Raw genomic sequence first — 27,048 nt, forward strand, 5'->3', positions numbered from 1 at the left:
GATGGAGCACTTCCGTAAGTGTTCCCACGATCCAAAAGCGTGGAGCATGACCTTGTGACCATGTGCCAGCTTTTCTTCCTGGACATAAGAGGTAGCGGGAGGTAAAGACAATACTTGGTAAGAAAGGTCCCCTGCCTGAGCTTGGCTGCTGGAGCTGGACAGGCGTAGGCCATCTAAATAGTGTCTTTCTCTGGGGACTGAAAGGTTAGTAGCAAAAAGTGAGTAGTTTTCCCTTCCCCTGAACATCTAATGAAGATAAGTAAAAAGTTTTGAAAATCTTGGCCATCACTTTTGTGCATGAATATGGTGATAGTCAGTTCAGTGATCGGTTTGGGGTCGCTTTCCAAGATAACTTGGAACTTCAGGCTCATTTCGGCCAAGGATTTGCTTGTCACGTTATCCAAGTATTTAAAGAGTATGGGGGTGTTTATGTACGTTGCTTGAATGCGTCCTCCTTCAATGACAACAGGTGACTGTCATAAACTTCTGTTCTTGGTGTCAGTGCATCCTGCTTTTCAGGCTGAAGGCTCAGATCTTCAGGAGATTATTGCAGATATATGGGAGCTGATGCCGAACTGTCTGTAGAGCTGGAATATTTTGCAAAGATGACGTCCTATAACCTGAACTGGATGAGAAATAAATATATAATCTCCCCAGACCGGCTATCTGACTTGTTGGCTGTAAAATATTTATCTTTTGATAGTGAATGGGTAGTACCTTTTAAGAACAGCTTTCATAATGGCTGTCTACTAAACTGAGAGCTCCCTCCTTTCCTCATTGCGAGGGTAGAGCTTGATTGCAGGAAACTTTGCTTCCTGTTTCTCCCTGACCTGGGGGCTGCTACTTGAATAATGTGATAATGTAACTGCTTTAGTTTTGAAGCCTTTCTTAAATAAAACTTTTGGAGCTTGGCAGAACACAGGAGGGAGAAATTAAAGCTAAGCTCGTTGTATATGGGTGGCTACAAATCGCAAAGAAAAAAGGGAGGAGAAGCAGCAGTGAAAACAAACTGGCTATGCTTTAGCGGCCTGGTGACCTGCTGATCAAAGTAACTCGTGCAGATTTTGGGTACTGTTAGGCTTGCAGGAAAGTGTCTGTTTATATCTGTTGGCGAGAAGGAGAGCTAAAGGTTATGTCAAGAACGTGGTTCAGCTCATCAAGTGTCTGTGGTAATGTCTGTTGCACATTTTCTGACTCTGAAGTGAAGTTTAAGGGTTTCTTTTTGTGTCAGAACTGAATGTGAGACCGGCTGCAATAAGCCCGTTGGAGTATGTTGCTGTGAGTTTGTGAAATAACCAAAGTCCCTGATTTCTCAGATACAGGCAGCTTTTGGTCTGTGTTTTGTAGCAAGAAGGAAATAATGGATCATACTTTGTGTGTGTGTTTCATTCTGTTTTTTGATAAAGCTGAAGGAGGGAGAGCGAGCTCTGTGTTGGAACAGAGTTTGCCTTGGATACTAGTTATCTCAAGCTGAATGGCACAATACAAAAGGGAAGTGTTAAAACTGCTTCAGGAGAAGGAACTTCCAGTTCCCTAACCCAGATCATTATTGAAATAGCATGGAAAAACAATGCATTAAACATTTGCACTAGCGTTGGAAACAGTTTTTGGTGAGGTAAGGACTGGACTCCTTTCCATCAACAGCACGGTGTTAGATTGGTGGCACGACACACGTTAAAGCTGCGCTCTTAAATCTGTGGTCTAGAACACTTTTTGCAATACCAGGTCAATAATCTGCGACCCAATGGTACTGAACTTTATTGAAATCTATTTGTATTAACACAAAACGTGCTGCTGCTTAGAACTAGAAACTAGGAGTCAGCAAGCACTGCAGTTCTTGTGTGTGTGAATGTGATGTATTACCTGTGCATATTGTGACGGAGGGATGTTCTTGTTTCTGCAGAGTGACCAGCAGCTGGATTGTGCCTTGGATTTGATGAGGCGTCTGCCTCCGCAGCAGATAGAGAAGAATCTCAGTGACCTCATTGACTTGGTGAGTACTGGATGCTCTGACCAAGTAACGGCTGAGTCCCGGGTGTAACAAAGATCTGGTATGTAAGAACGTTTTCTGAAGCATCTCGGAGGTGTGGTGATTTGTTTCTCTCCTTGTCTTTTGGCAAGATTGGAGAATACAGCAGTTGCCCAAACAATGTCAGGAATCTACGTGTTTATTTTAATGGAGTCAATAGGTACTACTGTGTATTCATGGACACGCTTTCGGATGAAGGGTCATTAGCAGCTTTGTTGATGAAGTCATCACCAGTTTGGAGGCTGCCGTTTAGTAAAAGTAATTTGGAACAGTTCATACAAGGTTGATGCATGCCCTTGTATGTGTGTGTTGTCTCCTGATAAACTACCTGCCTGTTTGTAGTTTGACACAGGACTTGTGCGGTAGGTGCAGTGGATGTGCTATGGCACATGCTTCAAAGATGTTACTGAGACAGAATATGTCAGAACACTGGGGTTCTGGAGAACACCCAAATCTATTTATAATTTATGCTATATCAGGTATTCTGCAGTACAGTGAGTATCCAAAAAAAAAACCCTGGCCAACCATCTTGTGCCCGATGCCTGTTTTCTGCTTGCCCTGAAACATTTGTTTTCCTATAAACCGCTAGCGAAGAAAGCTAACTTAAGAAGGATGCGTACGCTCATTACGAGTTGCGTAGGATTTAGTTGCACAACCTGTGATGCACAATTGGGCTATAATAGGCTAGCTAGTGTCAGCTGTCCCTTAAAACAGTCTGTGGCACAGTTGCCTCTGGAGTACTTAAAGTATTACTGAAATGTGGCTTTAATCTATATAGAACCTACTATATGGGCAGCTGGGAAAACTTGTTTCTGTTGTCCAGTCTAAATACGTGACTTATTTCTGACCTAAGCTTCTAAATTTTTGCAGACAGAGGACATTGAGGCTGGACCAGGGCTGTTAGACCTTTGAATTAAGCCTTTCCTCTTATCTGTAGCGAGAACTACATCCCTTTTCTGTGGCAAGTCTGAATTTTATGCATGATGCTGACAAACCTTGTCCGAAAGACCCTAAAATTCTGATGGTTCTGCACATAGCAACTATTTGAACTAGCGCCTTTTAATTAAATTGTGTCCGAGCTGTTTGTCATCTTTGTGTGCAGAAGAGCAGCTGCTTACCAGGTAGAAGTTTAGTTGAGGAGGTCTGTTCCTTAGTGGTATTGAAGCTGGTGTTAGCCAACTTGGGAGGAGTCCCATGGTCAAAAAGCCGTGGCTGACTTAAATTTATCAAACTCTGTTTAAATACTGCTTTCAGTTACATAAGCCAAGGTACAGGTAAGAAAGCTCTGCGGGTCAGGAAAGAAATTACTCCCTGCAGGAAGGGATTATTTCTCTTTCTTGAAACCGTTTAGTAATTGGTTACATCTGTGCCACCAAAACTCTTGGCAACCTAAAGCATCATTTTTGTGGCTGTTGCTGGAGGTAGGACACAGAATAACGAAATCATTGATATGATCTAGTGTGACATGGATGGTTTTCTGATGAAATTTGGATGACTGAATGGATATCGGGTTTGAGCAGCTCCAAGGACCATTCAAAACAATGAGTTGTTTGGGGAGCTATGGTAAGCTTGACTGTATAATTGGTATGAGGTTTTTTTTAATGACTCAGAAAATTGCTGGTTACCTCTAAATGTTGGAATTACTTTTGGATGGTGCTCATTAGTGCTCTACATGCTTTCCATCAGCAACACGCTCACTGGGCTTCTTTTCATATTGAAAGTGTAACATGAAACAGACCAGTTTGAATGACGCTTGTTAGAAGGAGGGTCTGTGTGATTCCCACACTAGTCATTGCAGTCCCTTTTCTGGGGTAGAGATGAAATAATTTGTTAAATCCACTATGATTTCTTTATTGTTGAGACATCTGTAGACCTCTTCTGCAGCCACTCTCGGCCTGACCTCAAGACTGAAGTCTACACTCTAGTTAGACAAGAGCAGTGTATGCACTGCCACCTGTAATAGTTCCAAAAACATCATAAGCCAGACTCAAGGAAATAGTTTTTTGACCTTTTTTGGCAAGTTTCATCCAAACCTTTACAGCTGACATTTTTATTCTGTTTCCTGTACCATTACCAGACAATAACCTCCTTGAAGTAAAAGGTCAGACTCCAAATGCATGACGAGCATGAGCAGGTTCATTAAATTTGTGATGGAATTATGAAAGATGGCACCCTGACTTCTGCTTCCTTTGTGCTTGGTTTCCTTGCTTCATTACACTGCCGTGCTGGAGCAGATGTGAAGCAGAGGCCTGTGTCTTTTTTTTTGGTGTGAAGTGTAGGCTATTACTTGAAGTCTGCTTGCAGCTCAGCTTGCCATAGTCTTTTTATAGGAATTGATTTCCAGACTGATGAGTGTAGCCACTGTTTTGATGCTTGTTTAAGATCCACTGAAAGGAGATGAAGATGACTTAGAAATGTCTTTGTATGTAAAAAGTTTTCCAAAACTACTATAGTGAGAAGCTGACGTCTGCTTCCTAGGCTTGTATTCCTGCTGGGAGGGATAACTGCCCTAAGTTCCCTCCCTGAGGTCCCTCTTACTCTGTCAAAGCGATGCTCTGCTGCTACTTTTTAATAGAAGAGCATCTTGGTGCCAATATGAGTGTATGGACTATGTTCAAGGCTGTACATTACTGCCCCCAAGTGTTGGGCTGACAAGGGAAAGGGTCCAAACTTGAACATGAAGTAAAAGGGTGGCTGGAAGAAGAGAATTTTTGGGTCACTGGCCCTCATCAGACCAGACACTTTTCATTCATTAGCAAAACAGTTTGTGGTTTGCCCTTTTACCACATCTGTTGTTGCATTTTTCAGACTGTCGAGTCTTCAATTAGAGTTCATTAGAGACCTTGTCAATCATAGCGCTCCAGAAGTCCTGCCTGAAAGAAGCTGTGCGTGGTGCTGGTAATGTGCCTTGGCATGGAATGCTCTGGTTGGAATTCAATTAGTTATTATTTGTAAATAGACTGCTTGGAGGCTGTCAAAATGTACGAGAGGACTTCTGAATCTCTACAAAAAGAGTTTAGTGTCGGCACATACCTTTTTAAGGACAAGTAATTTAAATTAGAATAATTTTCCATGTAGCTCCTCTGGAAACTGGGGTAACTGAAGCCTCGGAGCGTCTACCTGTCAGCCAAGTCAGAACTGTAAAGCAGTTCCCATAAGAGGAGCGCTAAAGGTGATTGTGCTGCTCTTAAATGGATTTGTCGTGAGGATACGCCAAGTGATAGCACTTGTAACTTTAATACAGATCTTAACTGCGTAGCATAAATACTGTCTCACCTCCTTATTGCCTTGCATTGTCCAGAAGTTGCTGCTGTTGATACGCTGTGCTTCTCATAGAAGTCAGTGGTGAATCACATCTGTTCTCATCACTTGCTGAAAGGAGAACATTAAGGGTATTTTCTGGGTGGAAATGTTTCTTGGTATCAGTTAAGAGTGAGATCTTGTTTTGGCTCATGGAAATCACACAGAGTGGCATGAAGTAAGGAAGCTGGCAGAGCTCACTTCTGAGTGGCTAAACGGTTTATACTGAAAGATCAGAACAATCTGAGAGAATTGTCCTCCTGCTTCCTTTCTCTTAAGGTCAGTTGTACAGTAAGTCAGTCCCCGCGTACTTTTAGCTCTGTTCTTTCCAAGAGAAACCCCGAAGAAGGCATCAGCTTTCAGGTAGTGCTGCTGTGGAGGATCTCTTCCTAGGACACCTTGGCTGCACACATAACAGGGTGGGTGAGTGATAGCTGGGGTCACAGCCTCCAGAATCCTTTTGGGTTTTTTTGCAAGACAGCTTCACTGACATGTCTTAGAGGGGTGCATCTCTGGGAAAGGTGGAAGTTGGATTTATTGTGCTCATAGGCCATGTGCAGCAAATAAGGGGTCTGTGACAGGATTGTCTTGATGGCTTTCACTTGAGTATGGAAGTTGATGTGCTCTCAGTCTTGGTAAAAGTTAAGCAGGTTCCTTTTGCAAGTACAGGTTTCCTGCTGAGTGTTTAATTTGGATGTTTGCCTGTGTGTATATAATATAAATTAGATGAAAAATCTAGCTGATTCAGAAAAATCAGATGGCTGGCATAAAGTGGGGACAGAGAATCATCCTTACAAAACTGGCTCACAAAATGGACAAGGAGACTCGCCAGGAGAGTGGGGTTTGCTCACAGACACAACTTTCTTCCTCTCTTTTCCCAGTAAGACTGATATTCAAATAATACTCAACTTATTCCCAACAGTGAAAGTTTTCTTGAAGTACAGAATCAAGTTATGCTGCCATGGAAGAATTAAAGCTAGAGTTCTTTATAGGTATAGCAGTCAGTAACTTTACTGGTTATTTTTCAAGGCTCTGTTTGCAATTAAAGATCTGGGAGGTGATCATCTTTGCGTTCTCATCACAGGAGAATGCTTAAGTATTTTTAGTAGAATGTGTTACTTTTTAGAAAGTCCCAGAGTGATGAATTTAAAAATGTACAAACTTACAATTTTGAAATATTTGAGGAATATTCAGGACCTTGCTTCGTGTAGCTAGTGTGCCTCCAGGCAAGTCTCAAATTTGCTTGCATGCCTTTAGTAACTGAAGATATATGAAGCTAGAGAATGTATCCCCAGGCAAACTGCATTGCTTGGTCTGCACAGACCATAAAGAACATGAGAATGTGACTGGAGCTTTCTGTATTTTGAGTCCAAGAGCCTAAGCAGTATGCAGTATTGAGGAGAAAGATAAAATAATTGAATGCAGATGGCCAGCTGAACATCTAGTGAGGGTAGAAGATGTTTTTAAAAAAAAAAAGTCAGACGCAGTGAAAACTTAAAAAGAAAATAGTGGAAGCAGAAGTGCATTGACAGCCTCGTGGTCTCAAAGCTGAGTTTTTGACCTGCTGTTCTTCCTGGACTTGTTGACTTGTGTGATCGGCTCTAAGCCACCAGCAGCCAGTCGGGTTTCTAATGCAAGGATTATTGGCTAAAGAAAGGGGCTCTGGCTCTCTGAATAAATTTATGGTTGTTAAGAGCCAGTTTTCCATTTGGTGAGTGGCTGTAAGCAGGAGCTTTTCCAGCTAGAAAAGATTACCTCTGGATATCTTGATGGTAATTGGAGATAGCAATTAATATATGTAAATTGTTAATGTGATGCTTGGCTTAGAGCTAGCAACCTCACTTACTTGCACAAGATGGTAAAAGCGAATTTCACTTTTGGCTTCATATTCACTTATTCTTTTTAAGCCTAAACTGTGCCTTTTTTTCTTGCAGGCTCCTGCCACTGCACTGCTGGTGTTAGAGACGCTTAAAATGTCTGTTTAAGTGTCTTTCTAAAGGAGTGTGTGTGGGGATCACTTGGTGAGCTTGAATCCTAATTAGAAACCTCTTTGAAAGATGGGGGGAAAAGCTAGGATACAGAAACGTCGCTGGAGAGAGTATGCCTCTGCATATCCCTTAATTGTTGCAGGTTATCTCCAACACCAGCTGGACTCTTGACACAAATAGTCAAGACTTCCCAAGATATTGATATGCTGTGATGGCTCATGGGACTTGTGACTGGTAATGAGATACAGAAGCCTTCACCTGCAGGTCACTAGTCAAAGTCTAGGGCACTCTAGTTGTGCCTGCCAGATGGCTAGCTTTTGTTTCTCAGTAAGCTACAGAATGGTGAATCTAGCGAAAGCCCTATTTTATCCAGCAAATCACAGGAAGAATGCCAAGGATCCTGTTTTATGAACGGTAGTCACCTTTCAGAGTTCTTAAAATGTAGTTCGTCGAGCTGGATTGAAAAATTCTGTAATTAATGTAACGTTTCTGCTATGACATCGCTAACTAGGCAAACTTGGATCTGCAATCTTGTTAACATTTGCCTTTTTCCAGAAAAGCTGATTGGTTTTAATTTTGGTTTTGCTAATTCTTGCAGTGCTGGAACTCAGTGCAAATACTTGAATAAAGCTGAGCTGTTTCCAATATCAATTACATCTGGTCTTGAACACAAAAGTCCATTTAAGTGTCATTTAATCAACAAAGCTTAAAGAATGTGTGGCCCTTGGACATCTGATGGATCAAATTAAGGTTTAGCAATGTGTGGATTTGTGGGAGTGACTTTACTAGTGGTTTTAGGCCCAAGATGAGTGGAGCCAGGCTTCCTTCTTGAGTTTCCACAACATCCGTTAGGCCGTGTCTGTGTTCTGCAGGAACAGGAAATTCTGAGGCTGTGGAATGACTCAGAAAAATTATAATAATATTTTATTTGATGCTGGCCCAGAGGGGAAGAATCCAAGCTGAAGGGGGGTCGTGTGCCAAAATGGTTATTTTGCAAGAGTGCCGGGTAACTTGCATGGGCTCTTCTTTGCGTTCGAGCAGTTTCCCCAAGTGATGTGGGCAGTGGTTTTGTCCACTTCTGTAAGGATGTAAGTTGTCTTTAAAAAGAAAAATCAGGTCTTAAGAGTTCACATGCAATTAAAGTATTCACTTTCCTGTTTGAATGTGGCTTTTAATTAAAAACTGCTCTAGTGTTCAGATACCTGCATGTTATAGATGCAAACTCAAAAGACAAATGGATCTGAATGCCTTCTTTGCTAAACTTTTGAAGCGTGCTTCGTCTTCCTTCTAGTTCTTTAAGGAAAAATGTTTCATCTTTAATTTTGCTACATTGAGTGTAGTTTTCCAGTGTGTAAGGTTCCCGTGGAGCTCAGTACATGCTGACCTGTGAACAAACATGGAAAAAGACTATTTCCAAGGACAGAGCCTTACACTAGCAATATTGCTGTTTCAGTTGTAAACATGATTCATTTCAGTCAAGGCTGTAGAAGAAAACAACCACCTTAGTGTACTCAAGTTGAGTGGCTAGTAAGCCAAAATATTAACTGTCCTGAATATGTAAGGTGCAGGATTTGATGCAATTCAGCCAGCATGATCAAAGCGAGGATGGGGAGTGCACATAAGACGTGAAGAGCTGAAGTACTGTTCTTGTTTCCTCTAAACTTTTTTAGATGCTTGTTTAATCGTATTTAAAAAAATAATTCAGAAACAATGGTTTAGTTGATAATAAGTTCCTTTAACCAAAAAGTGAGTCAAGAAGGAATGATTATTAGGTTAGCTACTCCAACAAGTGTACTGTTTCGACTTGAGCACAAGTGATTATTTGTCTTGATAGCAGAGCAGTTGACTTAATTAAAACACTGTCCACATACCTGGCTTGCTCTGATGGAGAATACTGTTACACAAGACAACAGAATCCTTGTTCAACATGCAGGAGAGTATACTTAACTCACTTTTCATTCAGTTTTTCTTTCCTCTGTACTACATGTTCATTGTATATCTCCTTGGAAAAAAAAAAAAGCCCACAAACACAGTGCCCTGTTGCATGGTATGTGCTTCTGAATGATGCTGCTGTTCAGTTCCAGGCTGAACAGCTGAGTCTGGACCCCCAGAGATTCTTTTTTTCTTTTCTAGTTTACATTGAGGGTGGTCTCACTCCACGACTCTACATATGACCACCATAATAGATGATTGAGTGCTTATTTGTGGAAACATGGGTGCATTAGGGTCCAGAGTACGCTGTGGACCAAATTAAATTAATGATGGCCTTTTAGCTAAAGATATAAGGTTAAGATTGTATTCTACATTTGACCTTCCACTGCTTAGAGTAGGGAAACTTGTGTCAAAATAAAGATGGGAGCCCAGTATTTGCTTATAAAACAATCCCCATAGCTTCCATGTTTTCATCGCAGTGACGCTTATTTATAGTGCAGTGATGAATTGAACAAAATCACTGCTTTGGCATTTCGGTGTTTGGCCTGGGGAGTGGGTTAATTCTTGCATTTCTAAATTTAAGTCAAAGTTCCCCATATAATGACTGTTGGAGACATGCACTCAGGCACTGAAGTGCGTTTTGGCTTTTCAGTTAACGTAGAACAAGCTAATAAGAAAAGTTAACAATGCAAATCCACTGTTTCAGACTCAGAGGATCAGTTGGTCTTCTAAGCAGAGTTGTCTTTGCTGGGATCAGAAGGTCTGGATGTCTTCTTGCTAAATATAAACCGAATTCTGCAAGAGTCTGAATGTGCACGAAAGTAATTAAAATGCTTAAACGTTCAATACTTGACATGGGGAAGAATTTAAGGAAAGGTATATGCGTAGTGTAAAATAATTACTCAGTGCTTACGTGGCAGCAGCGAGCTTAGCCTGGCTGTGCCAAATATCTTATCATTGCATGTTCTAAAATGCAAAGGACCTAAATTCAGAAGGAATCAAATAGTCTCATGAACATGTAGCTGAAGTGTTTAAAGTTGCAAATTGCCTTGTTCACATTACTGCGTTTGCCTTGTAAGCAGCTTCCTAGCGTAGAAGACGAAGACCAGTATGCATAAATCTTGTAAATTCATTCTTAGAAAGGAAGTACAGCAGCTGTTGAAAGTTGGTGTAATAAATGATACAAAAATGATTCTCTTGGGGTAACTGTGCCACACTCGGATGTTTTTCCGATAATTAGAATTACATGCGTAGTTCCATCAGCTGGAATATCTCTGTTCTTTTTATAAACACTGTTGAAATTTTCTAATACTTCTGAAGTAGATGAGTGGGTTTTCTTCCCTGTTTTATTCTGAGAGAAGGAGAAACGAATGTATTGCCTGAAGTCCTGTAGAGTGTCTGTACCAAAGAGACAATGGATATATGGCATGCTATTACAATGGAGTATTATAATATAGTGTAGTATTATATTCTAGTAAGTATATGATATAATGCATTCACTGTTATGGCTCTAAGACTAGCCACAGCTCTTAGAAATTGGAAAAGTGACCATGCTCATGAATATCTGCGTTACCAAATCATCCAGAGATACGTTTAGTTCACCATTACTACGTGGAAATTGAATAGATTGCACCTTAAAAACAACGTGTTAAGAGTTCCTTCTAGTCAATAAGAGATTGTGCTCTCCCACCGAGCAGTACAGAAACACCATACTGGGCATGTGCTATTTTTAAAACAAAGTTTAAAGGTTATATGTGTGGCTTTTTGTAAGGGTTCTAAATTCAGGTGGTTATTAGGAGCTTTTCTGCAGGGGAATTGACTCTGTCTTGAGTTTGGGGTTTCTTTTGAAAATGCTTTGTATGTATATTTGAGTTTGAAGAATTGTATGGCGAGACCTCTCGTGCTCCCTTACCACACGTGTAGCATAGGGCTTTTCCCAGAGAAATGAAATAGAAACAGGGTCTGGGAAAAACGCCGCTTTTCTCCGAACTGTGTTTTCATCACTTACTCATTCTAAACGCACGTCAGAGTGAGGAGTCTCTTCCTAGACAATCTCTCTGCTGATGGGCAGCTGGCCAAGGAGCAGCCGAGAAGAAGGAATATATTCGGCTGGTCGCTCTTAGGAACAACATGGAGCATAGCTCTTAATGATGAGGTGCTTTGGGTCTTGTTGTGTGTGCATCTGAAATTGAAGCAGTCATCTCAAGTTGCTCTCCGCCTGAAGAGTCAGCCTAAAATGAATGCTAATGGAGAAGCGAAGGAAGAGACAAAGTGGAACCAGATGGGCTCAGGAACACAGATACATCATTTCACTTAACTTGTGCCATGACACTGCTGATTTGTATCAGCTCCGTGGAGTATTAGGGTTGTCTGTTTTCAGAAAAAGTGAAGATTTTCCTAAAAGCTGCTTGTTTCTTGTCCACTTTTATTTACTCAGTGAATGCGTAATGGTTTTGAGGTAGCTTCAGCCAGGTCTCCAAGTATCAAATGATGAACTCCTATGAGAAGCATCTAGCTTTATATAAATACTTAACTGCCCTGCTCTTTAATCTGGGCTACCACATTACAGTGTATATAGACCAAAGTAAAAAACCTCAAACTAATGTTTCAGCTTTTTCAGTGCTGTCGGTAACTTTACCAACTATTTCTTGGTTTTCCTCTTATTTTTTGTGTGTTTATGGGGCGATTGTGTGGGTTAGGCGTTGTGTATCTTGCCAGCCACATCTTGTTTTGTCCTTTGGCCTTTCTGGGGTTTTTTTGGTCTTTTGTGGTCACGTTGTTTTGTATGTGTCCCTGCTTACTTTGCCTTAGTATCCTCTGTATGTTATTGCCTTGTACTTGGGATTAGGAATGTTTTCGTTTCAGGCAGTTTGATCTCTTATGGCACACCTAGTACATTAAAATATTTTGCACTTATGCTTTCGGGAGCTTTTGCACCCCTAATTTGTTTTTTCTCCTCTAGACTTCTTTCCTTTGGAAATTATACCAACCAGTTCACTGAATCAATGGCTTGAAGAGAAGAAAGCACATTTCCATATTTTCTTTATTCCTTCCTCCCTCCCCTTTTTTCGTTTGAGTTGTGAATTCATCACTTCATGATTAATTTTACCCTCAGTTGCCTTTTGTCTTCATGTTCTCAATCAGGTTTTCATCTCTACCATGTAGAATGAAATGTAGAAGAGATTCCACATCGGTTATTTCTTTTATCTTCTGTATTAGCATGTTGTCACCAATATATTCAAGAACTTACCAATTGTCCTGTGTCCTGTTGCGTTCCCAACTTTCTGTTGCAGCAAAATCTGGAACGCTTTTCCTGAGGGAAACACACAATACACTAATTGTTTAATAACAGCTCCAGGAATGATTTGTTGATCGTCCCTCAGATGGATTGGGGCACACTGTTGCATGTGCCCTGAAGTACGTACAAGGGAGATGGAGTTCCTGGAGGAAGCTGCTAGTGTGGCCAAAGCCTGCAGCATAGGAATATGGATACTGATAACGGGGCTGCCATCAGCTCCAGAGCAAGAGGATACGGGATGGAATTTGCTTGATTTGCTTGTGCTTGCATTCGCACTAGCTTCAGGCTGCAAAATGTCATCTCCTCTCTTTGCCATACATCAGAGCCTCTCTGCAGATCTTGTAGTCTTTTTCCACGTGAAGTGCAGGGAGACAGCTGGGATTATGAATCCATTAAAAGCTACCTGTGTAGGAGATGTATTTGATTTTATATGTGCACGCACACAGACACACGTATTTTTATTAGCCAACAAGGTAATGTTTGGCCAGCTGCCTGGAAACTATTCTAAACTCTACCCAGAGTGGGAGCTTGTGAAAAATACACTCTAGTGTATGGATGGCGTATTCTTTTAGCAGCTCCCTCGTTTCCACTCCATTATAAATATTTACCTTTATTCATCAGTGCTTGACAATCACTCTGCTGGCCGTCTTTGGCAAGAAGCTAACATCGAGAATGTATATATTTAAGTGTACTGGACCACACTAGTGGCTGGGTAATTAAATCTGAAATTATTGGAGGTGGGAGCATAGGATTGTGTTGTAACTTAAGTGCAGCTTGCTTTTTTTTTTTAAAGGGTTTCTGGCTTTGGGACAGATGTGGGCTATTAATAACAAAATCTGTTCTTAGGGTTGCCAGTCTCTTTTAACCTTAATGTGTTACCCTCTCTTCCCTCCCTCTTGCTTTTCTCCAAACCATCAGGTCCCAAGCCTCTGTGAAGATCTTCTCTCCTCTGTTGATCAGCCATTGAAGATTGCACGAGATAAGGTGGTAGGAAAAGACTATCTATTGTGTGACTACAACAGAGATGGAGACTCATATAGGTGAGTTCATATCCAAAGCAAGGAACTAACCGGTTTACTTTGTAAATGAGAGCTACGTACAAGTATTGCAGTCCCTTCTCCCTCTTATTTTTAGCCAAAAAAAGGAATTTAGTGATACTAAACTCGTCTCGGCAATGAAGCTGGGACTGTTTCGAATCCTCTTCTCTTTAGTAAGACATCGACTGTGGAAGTTGTTCTTAGTATTTCCATAATGTGAGATGGCATAAACATCTTCATCTCCAGACCACTGTAGAGTGCTTCAGTTTCAAATAACGTGGTTGTATGGCTGCTAATCTGATGACCTTTGCAAGGCAGGTCCCTGGGGGGGTTGACCCCGGCTGGAGGCCAGGTGCCCACCAAAGCCGCTCCATCACTCCCCTCCTCAGCAGGACAGGGGAGAGAAAATGTAACGAAAGGCTCGTGGGTCGAGATAAGGACAGGGAGATCACTCGGCAATTACCGTCATGGACAAAACAGACTCGACTTGGGGAAAATTCATTTATTACCAATCAAATCAAAGTAGGAGAATGAGAAATAAAACCAAATCTTAAAAACACCTTCCCCCCGCCCCTCCCTTCTTCCTGGGCTTAACTTTACTCCCAATTTTCTCTACCTCCTCCCCCCCCAGCGGTGCAGGGGGACGGGGAATGGGGGTTGTGGTCAGTTCATCACACGTTGTCTCTGCTGCTCCTTCCTCCTCGGGGGGAGGACTCCTCACACTCTGCCCGTGCCCCAGCGTGGGGTCCCTCCCACGGGAGACAGTCCTCCACGAACTTCTCCAACGTGAGTCCTTCCAATGGACTGCAGTTCTTCATGAACTGCTCCAGCGTGGGTCCCATCCACGGGGTGCAGTCCTCAGGAACAGACTGCTCCAGCGTGGGTCCCCCGTGGGGTCACAAGCCCTGCCAGCAAACCTGCTCCAGTGTGGGCTTCCCACGGGGTCACAGCCTCCTTCGGGCATCCCCTTGCTCCGGCGTGGGGTCCTCCACGGGCTGCAGGTGGATATCTGCTCCACCGTGGACCTCCATGGCTGCAGGGGGACAGCCTGCCTCACCATGGTCTTCCCCACGGGCTGCAGGGGAATCTCTGCTCCGGTGCCTGGAGCACCTCCTCCTCTCCTTCTTCACTGACCTCGGTGTCTGCAGAGTTGTTCCTCTCACATCTTCTCACTCCTCTCTCCGGCTGCAATTGCTGTTGCAGAGGTTTTTTTCTCCCCCTTCTTAAATGTGTTATCCCAGAGGTGCTACCACCGTCGCTGATGGGCTCGGCCTTGGCCAGCGGCGGGTCCGTCTTGGAGCCGGCTGGCAGTGGCTCTATCGGACATAGGGGAAGCTTCTGGCAGCTTCTTACAGAAGCCACCCCTGTAGCCCCCCTGCTACCAAAACCTTGCCATGCAAACCCAATACAGTCCCCATTGTCTGTCTCCAGAACAAGATGTGTTTATCCTAGAAAGCACAGTGTTTCTGCACATTTTCTTTACTGTGATTTGCAGTCATTTACTGAAGCCTAAAATGTGATGTTGTTACCTTGTTGAAGGGGTGACTGATGTGTTTCTCTTAGGCATTCTGCAATATAGTTATATCTTAGAGAATTAAAACTAGTCGGATCTCTAGAAGAAATGACTGTGATGGCCTTAATACGAAATTAAACCATCTATTGTTGCAAGGTTGTAAAATCTTTGGAATGGATAACAACAGAAAAGAAGTGATGCAAGCAGTCGGTTTAAACAAAATCATCTTCTGCTTGTACAAAACAGGGTGGACTTGCCAGCTGGGAAAGGCTTTCACTCGTGTTTTGCAAGGGATTGAGTCTGACTTTGGACATGCAATGTCATTAGTTCTGTATGAAAATCTTGGCCCAAGTTTTTAGCAAAGAAAAGGAATCCCTCTCTACCAAAATAGCTAATTTATTCTGAGGACTGTAGACAAAACCAGTGAAAATATTTGAATAATATAAGCCGTATGTAATTATAATACAATGAATTTTGAAGTAGAAGGGGCTGTAATACCAGGAATGGTACAATGAGTTTTCAGTATTTTGGCTGCCACTTTGAACGCAGTCTCTCTTTTAATGTTTTTATTCTATACCTTGCCATTAGGACGATTACAGTTGAGCGACTGTAATTGCTCAACTATTTGTTGAGCAATTTTTTTTATCTCATCTCCCCCCACCACCACCGCCCGCATTGCCTGACTTTTCTTAATGGCTGTAGTGACAGTGGCATAGTTCCAAATATTTGATTAAGAATCACAAAGCTTATAGTCCAGAAACCTTTGTGAATATTGCATCACCTAGCTTTTATTCTTTCTCTTAACGAAGGGTGCTAGGCTGTGAAGTAAAGACCACCATTCATCTTCTGTCCTGAGTTAACAGCTCAGCCATTCTGCTTCTTCTGGTTATGATTATAAGGGTTACATCTCTGGCTCTCCTTGTAGCTTCAGTGTAATAGCTTATATTTTTAGTGCTAACAATTGGAACTGATCTACAGTAAGAATCTAGCTTTGCTTTGTGCAGATTTGCAGTAGTGTTTTACATTCATCTGGCCAGAATGTTGCAAGAATTCTATTTTTGAAGTGGAATTCCAGAAAATATTTTAACTTTTTTTTTCTTTGGCTCAGGCCATCATTGCAGAAGCAGGTAAGCTTATAAAGGGTTCTAGATTGATTGGTTTCAATTGCTTTGAGTTGCAGGAAAGGTACTTCTCTAAACTGAAAGCATATCTGTAGATGATTTACACAGAGAACATGCTGAGATTCATTTTGTCCTAGAAATAGGAGGAGGAGACTGATAAGGGAGGCAAAGTTTGACAGTGCATCTGGATTGCGGCTGAGTGCAAATCTTGATGAGTTTTTTTTAAATATAACCTGTTGCAGTGGGCCAAGAAGTAAGAAGGTCTCTAAGGTGAAGTGTTCACTCGTGTTCTTTGGGGTACTAGTCTAACATTGAAAGTTTGTTCAACCTTCTGCAAAAGAGCCTGGTGCCTTTTAAAAGCATTTGTGCATTAAGCTTGTATGTCTAAGTTGGTCAGATCTATGTTAGCAGCTATATGTATTTAATCAGTTCTAAATTAGTAGCTAGAATAGAATTTTGTAGCTTCTGCCCTTCACAAGATGTACTCATGCAGCTGCATCCTCTCTGGCAGATGCAAGAGATCCTGTATTTCTTGTGGGTCTTTCAAGAGATGCTTTCTCACTGAAGTTGTGATATGTTTCTTGCAGTCCCCTTGCATCCTATTTAGGCTGTTGACATGAGCATCTATCACCAGAGGCACAGGAAACTTGGAAAGGCGCTTGTTAAACAGTATTGTGACATGCTGCAATAACTAGTAACACTTGCTCCCCCCCGCCCCTCCGTGTTTAATTAGCGCATGTGGCAGCCCTTTCTTTAAGGTTAGTTTCATGCGTGCCTCTTAAATTTGCTCAATCTCTTGCTTTCTGAGAAGATATTTAAATAGTTACAAGGAAGCAGGAGGACTTACATTCTTTAAATCACTTTGAAATTTTCAGGACTTATTAAGTAATGGGGTTTCAGAAAAGCTATTTCATTTGTTCATATAGAATAGGCATAATGTAGTAATTGCTGGCATTAGAGTGCTGTTTTTTAAGGCTTTTGATTCAGGCGTTCTGGATTGAAGTGATTCTTCCTTCTGGAATTGATTGGTCTCAGCTCTGTTTCGTGAAGTAAATACTTTCCTTCAGCACAAAGCAAAAGCCTTTGAAAACCAAGCAACACTAACATGTGCATGTGTTAATCTCATTCTGTGCCTGAGTTCAGACACTGTTATTCATACCTCATAAAGTCTGAAGTTGTTACTGGGAAGTGGCTCTTACACTAATTTAATCAATTAGGCCAAAATCTAGGAGGAGTTTACTGTGCTTTTAAAAGCTTTTCATATTGCCACAAAGATTTTTCAGAACCACACGCTCGATTAGAAGTCCCAAGAAATACTGTTCCCTGACTGCAACATGCTACATCCTCAGTTACTGCACACTTCAAACTAAACACCAGTTTTCTTATCGGAGAGGCTGCTAATTGCATTTCTTTCAATACTAATCCAAGGATTTCAAAGCATTCTGCGGACAGCTGAGCCTCGTGCTACTTCGGCAGGAAAGGTGGAGCTAGGTAGTCAGACTTTCTCACTGGGAATCAAGTTTTATAGGGGTTTTTTTTGAGTGGCTTTACAATTTGACTGGGAATTAACTTTGGAAAAAAGCTGTTGTGGGATGTTTGGCCGTTCAGGTGGTGACTCCACGAGTTTCGTGGGGCAGCACACAGGGAAATGAATATCCTAATGCTTAGCCCATCACAGTTTACTCCTTCCTCATATTTAGACAGACTTGATTTTCTCCATGTCAAACATGGATCAGACCAGAAGGTAGATTTTTAGAGTCTCTCTTGGATCTTCATAAATAGATAATTTTCCGTTTCTTCGTATTATTGCAGTGCTGCTTGTGGGAGCAGCCTTTCATGCACATAGCCTCACAGGCACTTCTGCGAGTGCTCCTGTAATAACAAAGGTTTGTGGAGGATATCAAACAGCCGTGGAATCCACATTGCGAAGGCAGAACTTTTATTAATTTTTTTTTTTATATAAGACTTCAAGGTCCCTGATTTTGTCCATACATTTCCACTCTAAGTATGTTTGATCACTCTATTAAATGGAATCCTTATGGGGAATTTGGTGCCAACAACACTGAAACAAACCTGTTAGCTGAAACAAAAAACATTCTCTTTTAGGGAAATTAGAGGTCTGACTTTTGAAATTTAAGTGCTTGTCCGTCTGTCTGTCTTCAAATAGCCTCCATTTAAGTTTTTAAATGTGTTGTGAGTACTCTTCCACAAAAAGAAAAAAAATATGGGGTTGTGTTATGAGTTTTTTTAAAGTGAAGTTGCTGCTGGCTCCAACTGTAATGGGTTGAAAATGCCATAATCTGCTAGCTAGAAGAATCTATGTTACGAGGCTTCCCTTAAATCCCATTCCTGCAGCCTGCAAAAGACATCTAATGTTTACAATTAAAGCGTCTTGACTGTGGCTTGTGCATGGGTTCTCTGCTCAGCAATTTCCTCGTACATGATGAAGCACAGTGTTCCGAATTTACAGAAAACAGGAGAGGTTTTTTTGGAGTCTGCCTTTTAAAATTTAGTAGAGAAGGAAAAAGTAAGCGCATCCCAATGAATGCTGCTGCTAAGGTAGCAGCGCACTTCTGCATTGCACGGCATGTGAACCCTGGCTTTGCTTTTGCAGGCTTCACGATAGCAAGGTCAGTTCTCTGTCTGCCTGAACTTCTTTGGTGTCGTTTGGTTTTGTGTGTACTGATGGGTGGAGGGGTGCCATTTGGGAATCCCGCAGATAGCACCGGTGGTGATTTTTGTGCGAATCTTTTCCAGGTTTCAGAGAGTTGTTAGGTAAAGGAGCGCTGCTGTAGCTGTCGACTTTTCTCCAAAGCAACTGAGTTTTAAGCAACTGTTTTAAAATGAGAACCACCACCTGAAAACCATTGCTCCGGGTGGAAGTGACATAATGATTTAGCTTTTCCTGGTGCCTCACCTTTTGAGTCAGATGTGGTAGGGAGGAGTGAAGTGTTGTGAAAGCGCAAAGCCAGAGCGAAGTAGAGCCTGCTCGTTGTGCTTTGCATTAAACAGATGTCAAAACTAGGTGCCTTTCTGAGAAATGAATAACAAATGGCTACTGAGGAATAAGCCCCTACGTATGGACTGCATTAAGACCTAGTGTTAGTAGGCTGGAGTATTTTGAAAAGTGAGTAAGTAAAGGGTAGAGGTACCTTTCTTTAAACAAGCAGTGATATATGTAGGTTGGTTATTCACAGGGGAAATGAAAAGGAGAATGCAGGTTTACAGAATGAGAATTATAAAAGTCTCAAGCAGATGGGCAAAGGGTTCCATTAATCTTTTAATACCAGATCTTTCATTAAGAGCACAAAATCTCTTCCGCACCTGCAGAAATCATAGTAAAACCTGCAGCTTTACAAACCCTGTTAAATCCTTCGAACTGTTCAAATGTTTTCCTAATGTTATACTAAAAGTAGAGTTTATTTCAAAGCAAAATAGTGGAGGAGAACTTGGACCTGAATTGTAGACAGCAGTGTTTGGCTCAAATACTGTCAGATCCCAAATAAACTACACAATCTGTTTGTATTTGTGTGAAAATAATTTTAAACATCTAATGTGCAACAGCTGAGGCCTTATTTAAGATAAGGAACAGATTCAAACCCAAGTATGATTATTTATATAGTAGAAACCTGAAGACGGGGAGTGCTCCCCAGGTACACTGTAAACTTTGAGGAGTCAGTGTCCTCTTTTTGTCAGTGTTTGAAATGGCTGTTGAGGGTGAAATTCTTACAGATAGACGGCTCTCAGTACGTGGGGTTTTTTTGGGTTTGGTTTTTTGTGGTTGGTGTTTGGGTTTTGTTTTTTGTTTTTTTTTTTTTGGAAGATCAGGTCAGATCCACCAATCTCAAACCTTTCAGAGTCTGTCTTCGTTGTCTAACTGTCTCTATTTTCCTTGTCTCTTTGGCAGATCACCGTGGAGTAACAAATACGATCCTCCCCTGGAAGACGGTGCCATGCCATCTGCTCGCCTGCGCAAGCTGGAGGTGGAAGCCAACAATGCCTTTGACCAGTACAGAGACTTGTATGTCAGTTCTACCGTACAGAGCCCTCTGCTTTCTTTGTTTCCTTCAGCAGGCATGCAATACACACAATGAGTCTAAAATATGGTCACTAACTGCCTCCGAGAGTGGTATAGCAGAGGAAGAAGGGTAGGCAGCCGCTGATCTGCTGTTGGGAAGCGTATCCGCTGTGATTTCACGATACGAAAACATGATCAAATTTGTCAGCTGATGCTAAAGGCAGATGCTGAGGTGCTTTCCTGCCTCCCTCCCCCCTTTAACAGATTAATGGCGTCTTTGTCCTGAAATGACCTGTGTTCTCTTTGATCTTGACTAAATTCAGTCTTAAACCATCTGCTTTTTCCATTCCCTCAAGTCTGTACTCTCTGAAAATATCTATATATATAGCAGCAACTTTCACATCTTCCAGTAAAATGACAGGCACTAGTATACTGAAATGCAGCAGTTGTGTGGGGATTAATGTACTTCTGCTGCAAGGGCCGTTCTCTGATGCTTGTTTTAGGCCCCCTCTTGTTAAAGAGGTGTAAAGCAAAGGAATTAATAGAGCATGTGTAAGATAAATGTAGATTAGGCTGTGTCTTTTTTAAAGCAGCAATAGGAGACTGTCTGGGTGACTTGTCAGTTGAACAATTTTTCTAAAAGGTGGGGCTGCACTGGTCTTGCATTGCAGTCACACCCGAGGTCTTGAGATGTTATCAGGTTTAGCTGTCATCTTTGTAGATTGTGGTCTCCTAAGCAGTGATGGGATGGAAATAGTAATGCTAAATCTAAAAAGCAAGTGCGTGTTGCAAAGCAAAATGAACTTACTGCTTTATCGAGTGATGGAATGCTTTCTTACTGGAGATGCTTAATGACCATGAAAAAGGTGAACAAACTTCATTGCTTCTTCATGTTGCCCAAAAATGGAGATAACATATCCTTAGATGTAGTTCATCATGTGTCACTGTACTATTACAATGCTAACAAAAGCAGGTTAAAAGGTACTTTTCTTGCTAGATTTTTCTACTCGGTTTAAGATGTGGCTTGTTGTAAATGTTGCCTGTCCAAATGTTGCCAATCTTCGCACTTTGTTACAGGTGTCAAATTTTTACTTATTTTCATGCATTTTTTTCATAGACATCCAACTTCTCTTGTAAGTAACAGTTGTTATCGGTATTTGAACTTACTGGAAGAAAGGAATTCTGCATATGCGGCAAAGAGAGGTTTGCAGTTACCCCCCAGGTGCAGAACAGACCAGGACCAAGAGGGTTTTTAATACACTAAGATGAAAATGAGTAGGTTTATGGAACCAAGGTTGTCTTTTTAAATCCCTCTCTGATCAGATGACCGTGAAGTCATGGCTGGATACAATAACTTCTTTAAAAAGGTTTCATTTGCTGGAAGGAAAGCGTGGTACAGGTTACTCTCAGACTTAGGTGGATCTGCTGAAGCCTGTTCAGCATGTGGTACAACAGTAGTCTTAATACATTGTATGGAAGTAAAAGGCGAGATTGTATCCAATTTCATCTTTCAGTTTGTCAGTCCAAGTTTTACAGGCAATACATTGTTAGAGGGGATACGGGAGGGATTTTTCACAAAGGCTTCATTCTCGTGTCATCAGCCAGAAATGACGGAGGCATTATGGCTTGCAGTGTAGTCAGACTAGATAAGCGTGTCTGTCAGCACACTACGTTTTGGATGCACGTTATGATCTCAAAAATGTGTCAGAAAAAGAGGAGGAGGGTGGCTTATGTTTTGCTGAGTGGTGTAAGAATTGTGGCGTTTTTGGAAAGAATTTGCAAAGTTAGGGAAACTTAACCTGACCATTTGAAGGGTTCCTCATGCTTGAAATTGGAAATAATTTGTACTTTACCTACAACAGAGATTTGGATAGAAACATGCTTTTGTTCTAGTACTTGGACTCTACAGTTTCCTTAATAAGACAATTGGATTTTGTATTTTGACAGCAGAAGCTTAATTTTTACTTGGAGATTGGAGGCGGGGAAAATGAGGTGGGGGTAACAAGCGCCAGCTTTTCTCACTGCTGCTTGCTGGTCTTGCTAACATATCAGGTTGGGAATGACTGTAACAATTACCCTCATAACAGCTGCTGAAGCCATGTGGGAGTCTGAAGTGTGGGGAAGGTTGTAGTGGGAACAAGATGGCAACTGCAGTGATATAATTTCCATGGTCTGCTAGAGCTGGAAACTAATACTGCGTACCCACTGTAAAGCCAGAAGTAGGTCTGAGCCATGGGATGTCAATTAAAGGTGTCACTGGCCTTCTGGTTCGGCAGCTTGCAGCGCTGGGAAAGGAGTGCACGATGCATCGGCTCCAGGACAAAGTTATCAGTGTCGTTTCAAATTCCAGAGCCAGTGACAACAGAGGTTTTCCAGCATTGTGAAATATTTCAGGCTCATTTGAAAGCGTTGATGTGTTAATCAAAAAAAAAAAAAAAAAGGCATGCTGGCAGTCTTCAGTAGCATATCTTTTGTGGAAATTATGGTTTCTGTTATATGGGAAGATTTATAACAGGTTTCTGTTATATGGGAAGATTTATAACAGGTCCACCTTCCAGTAACGGTGTTCATTTTGTAGGCAGTGTGCAAAAAAACTTTCTTGAATTGACCTGCGGAGACTTTCATTGTCTCTCTTCGCTCTGAAGGGGTTGTCTGTCCAAACAGACCGTTCATAGGTGACACCAAGCTAATCGATACTTCACATTACGAACTCTTTCTTAAAAAATGTGAGTGTCAGTGCAGCGGCTGTTGCATTATTAGATTTTTCAGCCCTCATTGCAGATTAAGAGGATGAAAATGATGCTGAGAGAGAAGCCTCAGATCTGACACATCAGGTTCTCATACAGCAGTCCCTTAAGAGGCTGTTCTATCCCTCTCTCTACGGGGTAGAGAATATTTTTTCAACTACACCTCTGACCACAGCTATGCTGTGTTTTATGGTAGAGAGGTAACAGTTAATACAAAAATAATCTTATGTAAGCAGTCATTCACAGAGAACACCGGGCCCCAGTGTGCTTGAATTTGCTGGGCTGTTAAGACATTTTATTCCTGTAAGGAGGGTTTCTGCTAGGTTTTTCAAAGCAGTTTGTTGGCTTTGTTTCCAGCCTTGCTGGGCTAAACTGCTGGATCCTGTGCTTGCAGTCATCTCTCCAGTATGGACTGCCCATCGCAGAGAGACGTCGTGTATCTTAATACCTTGTAAGCACTTGTCTCTGAGACGTTGCTCTGCGTGGTGCTCGCTTCACTCCCCAGCTTTAAAATACATCTTATACTGGTCATTCCAGCGGGGAGTGGAAGAGGAAGATGTTTCCTTTCTATAGAAAAATAAGTACTTCTGAGAATGTGTGCTATTCCCACTCTGCTCTCAGCATATGGTCCAATCTCCCTCTGGGTTATCTCCCGGTTTACCTTTACGCACAGTAAGTGATAATATCTCACAGAGTTCATCTCGGGCGTCTCCCAAGACTTCAGATAGTTTCAGTTTTTCCTTGTGTCAGTCCCATTTGGCCCACATACCATTCCTTTTTAGATTTCTGTTTTAATCAGGTGTGGTAAGTATCCACCTACATTTAGTGAGTCATTGGCATGTATTTGCCATTTCCCAAGGGGTTGGCACCTGCTAGCGTGGGTGTTTTGAGGGAAACAGCTTGTTATGCATTTGTTAACAATTTGTGGGAAATAATCCATTCAGATTTGCTTGCTGGTGACTAGTCTTAAATTTTAGTTTTGTCCCCAAAAGCTTATTGGCCAGCATACTGAGTGACTGTAGCATGAAAACAAGTTTGGAGATGACTTGTAATATCACACAGAGTTGTTTCAAATCATGAAACCTTGAGAACAACAACTTTGCTGAATCTTCACTGCCTCTCAACCAGTGCTGAATTGTTCCCTCTAAGTGTCTGTTTTAATGCAAACTACCTTTAAGTATCTCTAGAGTTGCCCACCTTTTATTTCTGGAGGCACGTTCATGTCTCTTTGGGTTAAAGTGGAATGATACTAGGTTTTAATTCCCTCTCTATCATATATGTTAAACAACAAGCATATTTCTTGGTTATCTGTTTTACTAAAATGCATGTCACTTTCCCCAAAAACAACTGTTTAGTTTTGATCTCCTGCTGCCAGGTTTAACTCAGACAGTGCCTGAAGCTAATGCCCTGGTATGTTTTTGTTATTAGGTTAGTAGGTTATTATTCCCAGATGGAAGTCTAATATCTTACACCATTCAGTTAGAGCCTTGGCTCTCCACTTCCAATATCGTGAAGATAATTTCTTCAAACACATGGTTGTAATTTATTGCCCTTTGCTTGACGTGTGTGTACGATTGATTGAAATCAAAGCATAATGAGGACCAGGGCATCTGGTTAAATCTATCTATTTTAGATTCTGTGTTCCGTTGTTTTGGGTTGGAGATAATCAGTGCCTTAATAAGTAATCTAATCGTTCTTTGTTGTCTGGAAGAAATCATTTCTGAAGTGATTAAATAGACCTCCCTGGGGAAGGATGCTGCTGATCTGAATATTTCTACAAACAAGATGAGTTTTGGCAACTTTGGACCAGTTTAGTAAGCTGACATACATTTAGAAAGCTATTCCTTACTTTGTTTCTTGGGTTAAGTTGGATTTATTGGTGCTTTTGATTTTTAACCACTTTAAAAAACAAACAAAAAAAAAGATAAAATGCTCATCTTAATCATTCTGCTCCTGAAAATGTTTTTATTAAGGTTTTGAGTTCCTTCAACAGAGTAAGCAATGAAGCCTTTTGAACTTCTGCTTCTATCTGTGTTTTGATGTTGATCCGTTTTCAATTTGTTGTATTAGAGCTCTGGACAAGGAATTTGGTAGGAGCGGAAGGAGGTCTGGGAGAGGATTGACCTCTAAAATGTCTTCGTTGTGTGTAATCCTTTTATTATTGAATTTTGGATTGGAATCCAGTCCAAAATGGAGTTAGTCACTCAAATTTTTGATGGTGTGAACAGTGCTGAGGATGGCACCCCTGCCAACCAAGCATTTGCAGTACTCTTTGCAGCATAGATAGTACCTAAACTGAACATCCATCACCTTTCTCTTTTCGGCTGAAGGATGAAAGGCTACAGTAATTCCCTGTACGCATGTGCCTTCAGGAATATGTAGATTCAGGAGCCTTTTACTAGAGAGCTTGAAGGGGCTGCTGGTCAGGTACATAGCGAAGTCCCAGTAACAGACAAGCTTACCCTTTAATTTTTAGACTGCTCAGGGCTGGCTTTTATTAATGCGTTTAATCTCATTGAACAGCCCTGATTTGCTGAACTTCAGGAATGTCTCATTTTGATTCTGTGGCTCGTTGCCATTGAACTCTGTGCCATTGTCTCTACTACCGAGCATGTTCAAATGTTCTCTAAGCACCCGGATAGCTTTCCCCTTTTTAGCTGTTTTTACCTTTTATTTTTAGTTTATTTTGGATTGCGTGCTTGAACTGCCTCTGATACTAGCCTTCGTTCACTTGTCTTGATAAGAAAAAATGGCAAACCTCTATTAGTGCTGCCCTTAGACTTTAACTCTTTCTGAGTGCTGCTATAGTTTGTCACCTAATTTCTCCTTCCCTGCCTTTGTACATCCCTTTACCTGGTCTGATACGTCCCTTTACCTGGTCTGATTGACCATGAGATCTTCTGACTGGAGTTCATTCCTCTCCAATTTTGAAAATACTTTGCACTTCTCACAAGGTTTGTAGCAATTGCTGTGTTTATCTGTTTGACCAAATTTGATTTATTTTGTGCTCGGAACAGCACTGATTCCATCAAGTAAATAAAAGGAGAGCGCCAGATGTAAGAGGCGTAATTAGTGTTTTTGGTTTTAGCACAGCCTGCCAGTGCTCGTACCCGTCGGTGTGCATGGGGGAGCAGTCGCTGAGCTTCGATTCCTGCAGCCTGCAGTGCAACTTTCAACTCACAAAGTGATTAGGCAGCTGTGAGCTCTTTATATAAGCGTTCTGTCTGTGTTTAGATGTAAACCTAGTTTGCCTAAACTAAAAACCCATGGAAAGCTTTGAAGTGACTTTATTGCCATTAGCTCACTGTTCCTCATTAATGGTTACTAGCCCTTTGTGATGGCTTTCTCTTGGGCATGATAGTTACTGTGGTTTTCACAGCAAGGGCCCTGCAGATTGAATCCAGATGCATTTGTTATGCATCCTAGCACTAAGGAAACCTGACTTTCCATCTCACGGCTGGCTAGGGTTTTGCACAATAGGGTGTGACATCAGGATTATGTCATCTGTGAGATTCTTGCCTCCGGGTTAGACTGATAAGTACGAGATGAAGTCTCATAAGACAGACCTAAACTGCCAAGATGCTCGCTGCTTTAACGTTCGTGTGCTTTTAAAATTACAACCATGATGTTTTCCCAAGGAAATTGTTTAGATGTAAGAGTAAACAGAGCAGTGTTGGGGTCCCTTCCTTAACTCGCCCACGGGCAGCTCAAAACTCGGAGTAAGTATTGAAGTTGTTGATATATATTACACAGATTAGAGCAAACTTAGAAGAGAGGAAAAAAATTAAGCATACTGTCATGCTGTGAAAACTGAACTAGTTGCTTTTCATCTGATTTTTTTTTTTCTTTGGGTGCTTCATTTTGGAGCAGCTCTGTACAGACTACATTCTTATCTTCTGAATCTGAGATATTTGGCGGAGGAGGAGTTTTTCCCTTGGGTTCCCACGGTTCTCTGTGATTACATAAAATCTGAACACTGGAGAGGAAAGCTTGTATTAGGAGGTCAGCACTGATGATGCAGTGCTATCCTCAAACACTGCTCTCTGAAGGTTTTAAATCCCTAGT

General features: G+C 41.5%; 1 protein-coding gene across 4 annotated transcripts in view; it reads left to right on the forward strand.

Moving 5' to 3' along the window:
- CAPZB (capping actin protein of muscle Z-line subunit beta) overlaps window positions 1–27,048 on the forward strand; it is a 62,456-nt gene that overhangs the window by 14,715 nt on the left and 20,693 nt on the right. For 3 of the 4 annotated variants that reach the window (XR_007767594.1, XM_050909406.1, XM_050909407.1), the window contains exons 2-4: window positions 1,904–1,993; window positions 13,466–13,587; window positions 20,126–20,239. Coding sequence is in view for 3 of the 4 variants with exons in the window: in XM_050909406.1 (XP_050765363.1) it covers window positions 1,904–1,993; window positions 13,466–13,587; window positions 20,126–20,239 (326 nt within the window). In the remaining variant the exon portion in view is untranslated. Of the gene's footprint in view, window positions 1–1,885; window positions 1,994–13,465; window positions 13,588–20,125; window positions 20,240–27,048 lie in introns of those variants that run through there. The other variant, XM_050909405.1, reaches the window with a different exon arrangement.

Source organism: Gymnogyps californianus, chromosome 21, assembly GCF_018139145.2.
Source record: "Gymnogyps californianus isolate 813 chromosome 21, ASM1813914v2, whole genome shotgun sequence".
NCBI lineage: Eukaryota > Metazoa > Chordata > Aves > Accipitriformes > Cathartidae > Gymnogyps > Gymnogyps californianus.